Here is a 5,462-nt window from a genome sequence, read left to right on the forward strand (position 1 = left end):
GTTTCCAATCTTAAAAATGTGTTATAAAACAGTTAATGAGATATGTGAATTTGATGTTAGCAATTAGGCACCCTAATTTCATACCATCGAGAGTATTAAAATCATGAAAAGATATCAAGCAAGAATCAGACCACAAAATTCACTATAATGAAGAAAATGTTTACAAGAGAAAATCACACACCTCATAACTCTGTTTTCTCTAACCTCTCTAACAATTCCATAAATGGCGCTCTCCTTTTACAATAAAAACTGAGACAACCGAGTTTAATAAGTGTGAAATTCTCAAAACTACCCTCAATGAAATTTTAGGCCGGGGGCGCTGCCCCTGCGCCTTAGGAGGGTTGCGGGACGCCCACGTTGACCTTACCGCGAAGGTTGATCTGTGAATTCCTCCACGTAAGTAGTCAACACATTGTTAGGACAAAATTAGACACCACAACTTAACATCTGAATATATATTTAGTAACTATTATTGTCCGACATAACAAAGCAAACTATGATAGCCAGCTCAGCTAGGGAAGATCTTATCTCAGATTCAACACAAGTCGTAAATCTTTGAGACAAGTCATGACCGTTGTCTCCATAACAACGCCAAGATTTTGAGCAATTATTTTGACCCTTTTGAGGACCGCAAGAACCATACTACTATAGGGGGCACAAAACAAAACTTGATCTCAAGCAGTTATATCAAAGCATGGAAAGAGGGGAAAGATAAGAGAGATAATATGCCTCCTTTAGAAGCTTCAGATTTCCAATTGGTGCTCATCGACAAGTTGCAACCATTTTTGTTTTTAAAGGTGAAAAAAAGCAAAAGCAAGAAGCATAACATAATATCACTAAGTCACTAAAAATACGAAGTGAATAAAAGGAAAGAAAAACATATAAACAAGAGAATCATTAAAAACTTGTCCGATTGCTTGGAAGTATAGAGGGCTTGAAACAAAGGCAATAGGGTGGTAGTAGAGTAGATGGGCAAAAGAGGAGTCACTCAATCCCTTCCATTCCATTAGACCAAAGAGAAAAGGGTCCCTCGCAACATTAGACCAATCATAGCTCTTTGGTGTTCTTCTTTGGTTCTTTTCGACCCCACAAAGCACGCACAAAACCAGTTGAAATTCACGTGCCACGTGGACCCATCATGACCCCACAAAAGTTCATTCCATTTTTCCTCCATTGATAGATGAATCAGAGGGAAGATAAGGGGCTAAATTCACAACAAGTCTTCTCAATCTGATCCGAAAGAAGATTGCGCGACGTCTAGATTCCGACATCAATATGAGGTTGAAAGGGGAAAAACAAGACTGATCATTCCTGTGATGCAAGTGACAAGGGATATGGAGAGAGGAGGCAGAGAAATACTAAGCCCCATTGTGGCCTAAAGAAATTTTGCTTTACTTTCCCAAAATGGGAAAAGTATCCTTAACAATGTTAATCAGCCAAAATTTTCTCTCTAACACAACATGTTTGTCCTTGATTGAAAGAGGTGGGGTTTGTGGTTGCAACTGTTACAAAAAGTGCAAAGATTTTCACAATCTTCTTTGCTTTTGTGGCTTTTTTCCTCTCTCTCTCCCCTATTCAACTTGGCAATATTTGTGATGGTTTCCCCAAAACAAAAGACCCCCCTTCAAAAAGAAAGAACTAAAAAGAAAATTCTAAAAACTCTCTCTCTCTCCTATTCAACTTGGCAATATTTGTGATGGTTTCCCCAAAACAAAAGACCCCTTCAAAAAGAAAGAACTAAAAAGAAAATTCTAAAAACTCTCTCTCTCTCTCTCTCTCTCTCTCTCTCTCTCTCTCTCTCTCTCTCTCTCTCTCTCTCTCTCTCTCTCTCTCTCTCTCTCTCTCTCTCCCTCAAAAACTCTCTCTCTCTCTCTCTCTCTCTCTCTCTCTCTCTCTCTCTCTCTCTCTCTCTCTCTCTCTCTCTCTCTCTCTCTCTCTCTCTCTCTCTCTCTCTCTCTCTCTCTCTCTCTCTCTCTCTCTCTCTCTCTCTCTCTCTCTCTCTCTCTCTCCCTCCCTCCCTCCCTCTCCTATTCAACTTGGCAATATTTGTGATGGTTTCCCCAAAACAAAAGACCCCTTCAAAAAGAAAATCTTTCCACCAAAGTAGGCAGTCTTCATACGGATTCTCATGACTGCAGTTAGGTTGACTCAGCCACCCAAAATCTTCACCTTTAAATTCCCTCATCAACCCTTCTTTATTCTTCGCTCTTCCACACCACTCTTTCACTCCTTCTCTGCCTTGTTTATTTTTATTTTTATTTTTTTTGGCTTACAAACTAGACAACAGTTTAAAAAAAAAAAAAAAAAAGTTTAAACTCCTTTAACCTTCCTCAGCTTCTTTTCTTCTCTTCTAACAACAACAACAACAACAACAACAACAACAACAACAACAACAATGAGACACCCGCCAACTAACTTTATGATCTTATTATTCCTCTTCACTTGCCTAAATATTAGAATAAACCTTTGTTTTCCCAACATCCTTTCATTGAAAACACTTGAGCTTGATGGCCATTTCGACTTTGATCAAGTCCATCACGCAGCAAGGGATTTCGGCAACATATTTCAGTTACTGCCTTTAGCAGTATTACACCCGAAATCCGTCTCTGACATAGCCATTACTGTGAAGTATATTTGGGAGATGGGCACAAGCTCGGAGCTCACGGTCGCCGCCAGAGGCCACGGCCACTCCCTCCAGGGCCAGGCACAAGCCCACAGAGGAGTGGTCATCAGCATGGAATCTCTCAAGTACCCGGAAATGCGTATTTACCCGGGGAAGTCCCCTTATGTTGACGTCTCTGGTGGAGAGCTGTGGATAAACATCCTGCATGAGACGTTGAAACATGGGTTGGCGCCAAAATCATGGACTGACTACCTGCACCTGACCGTCGGCGGCACGCTGTCCAACGCCGGGGTCAGCGGCCAGGCGTTCCAGCATGGCCCTCAGATCAGCAATGTCCATCAGCTGGAGGTTGTTACAGGTTTGTCATCAGAAAAAAAAAAAAAGTTGAGGGTGACAAAACAACAATAATAAATAAAAACGAAACAGAACTATTTCAGAACAAAAGATGAGGCCAAATAGTCAAGGGTCAGACGTGGAAAGACAATGGGGGAAGTTATTCATGCAATCATAACTTCTTTATATATTGGCTGATTATAATAATTATTATTCTTTTTGGAAAAAGAAAAATTGTTCACACTAAGTTGTCTGGATTTGACCTTGGTCTTTGTTGGAAAATAGCCCCATGACTTAATAACTTAAGTCATAAGGCACCAATTTAGTCTTGCAAACAAGCTTTTTTTTTTTTTTTTTCTTGCGTGCATAACCTTCATGATGCCTTACTAAAAACTAATTTTAAAATGAGTGCAGGTAAAGGAGACGTGGTAAATTGTTCCAAGGAAGAGAATGAAGACTTATTTCACAGTGTTCTTGGAGGACTTGGTCAATTTGGTATCATAACGCGGGCAAGAATATCATTGGAATCAGCACCTGCAATTGTATAAAAACAAAACCAAAAAAAAAAACAAAATATTTACCTCTAAGCTAGTAAACAAAATTTCAAAAAACAAAAGATTTTGAAGTGTATAAAAAAACTAACCATTTTGATACAACAGGTGAAGTGGATTAGAGTGTTATACTCGGATTTCGCAATGTTCACCCGAGACCAGGAATGGCTCATATCCGCGGAAAACACGTTCGATTACATTGAAGGGTTTGTGATCATAAACAGGACAGGCCTCCTTAACAACTGGAGATCATCGTTCAACCCTCAAGACCCAGCTCAGGCCGGCCAGTTCAAGTCAGATGGAAGAACACTTTTCTGCCTAGAATTGGCCAAGTACTTCAATCCTGACGAGACCGAAATGGCAAATCAGGTGAAAAGCTCGTGGAAAACTATTAACCAATTCATGTTAAGTATCACTAATCACTATTAACCAATTCATGTTAAGTATCACTAATCAGTTTTACACTTTATTCTCACATTACAGGAAGTGGAGATATTGTTGGGTCAACTAAATTATATCTCTTCAACACTCTTCCAATCAGAAGTCACATATGTGGAATTCTTAGACAGAGTTCATATTTCCGAGGTCAAACTGCGGTCGAAAGGCTTGTGGGAAGTTCCACATCCTTGGCTGAATCTTCTGATTCCCAAAAGCAAAATCCACACTTTTGCTAAACAAGTCTTCGGCAATATCCTTACTCAGACCAGCAACGGACCTGTTCTAATCTACCCAGTCAACAAATCAAAGTAACAATAACAACCCATATCACCTTATTAAAAAAGCTTTTTCACAATATCATTGAAATTGACTAATTTTGAATTCTTAATAACAGGTGGGACAACAGAACCTCTGTGGTTATACCAGAGGAAGAAGAAGTGTTCTACTTAGTGGCATTTCTTAGCTCAGCAATTCCTTCTTCCACAGGAAATGATGGCTTAGACCACATTTTAACTCAAAACAAGAGGATTCTGGAGTTTTGTGAGACTGCCCATCTTGGGGTGAAGCAGTATCTGCCTCACTACACCACCCAAGAAGAATGGAGGGCCCACTTTGGGACCCGCTGGGAGGTTTTTGCACAGAGGAAATCTGTTTATGACCCTTTGGCAATATTATCTCCTGGCCAAAGAATATTTAAAAAAGCCAACAGTATTATACACTTGTCTTCCTCATAACCAACCCCACAATGCTTTACTTTTGTGGGCTTAAGTGGTTTAGCCGCAAAAACACTGTAAAATGAATAATGGTTATTATTGTTCACGTGGCTTTCTTTTGTGTCACGAGGAGGCTGCATAGTGGCTTTGTTGAAGATTTTGTAAAGGGGGGCTTAGATTTTAGAAGTATCCATTATACAGTTGGGAAAGAGTCTGTATGACTATATAATGCATATGTAGTATACAAATTTTGTAAACATATGAATCTAATACTTTCAAAGAGATATATAGTATACAGCAGCAAGAGACGATCGCTCTACGGCTCTCTCTTCCGTCTGTCAGTAGTTCAATTCTTCGTGTCCACACTTTGCTTATGAAATAGTAAGATTATGTGTTTGACATGCGTGGACCTCAAGGTTGTTTATGACAAGTCGGTGGAGGTCCTGAGACACCACTGATCTCTTTTTATTCAACAAAGAAAGAAAAAAAAAGGAAAAAAAGAGAGATATAGGACCCATTTAGTTTACTGATTCGAGTTTTTAATTCAAGTTGAGATGTAACTTAATGTGAGAGCTTTTTACTGTAGTAAAAAAATTAAATGTGACTGTTTCTGAGAGTTTTTTACTGTAATAAAACTCAAATTTTAAACTCAAATCGGTGAAATGAGCGTAACTATAGTATAAATATCCTGCTCAATAACGTAGGTTTTGTTCGTTTAACCGGTTCGAATCACAATTCAAATTTTTGTTACACTGTTTTCTTTCATAAAAATTTAAATTTATTTTTTTTGTTACATTATTTTTT

At 38.9% G+C, this 5,462-nt stretch overlaps 1 protein-coding gene across 1 annotated transcript; it reads left to right on the forward strand.

Annotated features, from left to right (window-relative positions):
- The first annotated feature begins 2,331 nt into the window (after positions 1-2,331).
- Positions 2,332-5,008, forward strand: LOC21391993 (cytokinin dehydrogenase 6). The gene is made up of 5 exons (XM_010108125.2): positions 2,332-2,981; positions 3,371-3,498; positions 3,616-3,876; positions 3,991-4,253; positions 4,340-5,008. Exons 1-5 carry the CDS (start codon positions 2,396-2,398, stop codon positions 4,677-4,679), a joined length of 1,578 nt encoding a protein of 525 aa, XP_010106427.2. The 5' UTR covers positions 2,332-2,395; the 3' UTR covers positions 4,680-5,008.
- Positions 5,009-5,462: the final 454 nt, after the last annotated feature.

Source organism: Morus notabilis, unplaced genomic scaffold, assembly GCF_000414095.1.
Source record: "Morus notabilis unplaced genomic scaffold, ASM41409v2 Scaffold855, whole genome shotgun sequence".
Taxonomy (NCBI): domain Eukaryota; kingdom Viridiplantae; phylum Streptophyta; class Magnoliopsida; order Rosales; family Moraceae; genus Morus; species Morus notabilis.

Excerpts from the sequence above, each read along its gene's own strand:
- LOC21391993 (XM_010108125.2), top strand. The coding sequence starts at position 2,396 with ATGAGACACCCGCCAACTAACTTTATGATCTTATTATTCCTCTTCACT. Across the intron at positions 2,982-3,370 it reads TCAGCTGGAGGTTGTTACAG|GTAAAGGAGACGTGGTAAAT; the intron begins GTTTGTCATCAG and ends AAATGAGTGCAG. Across the intron at positions 3,499-3,615 it reads TGGAATCAGCACCTGCAATT|GTGAAGTGGATTAGAGTGTT; the intron begins GTATAAAAACAA and ends TTGATACAACAG.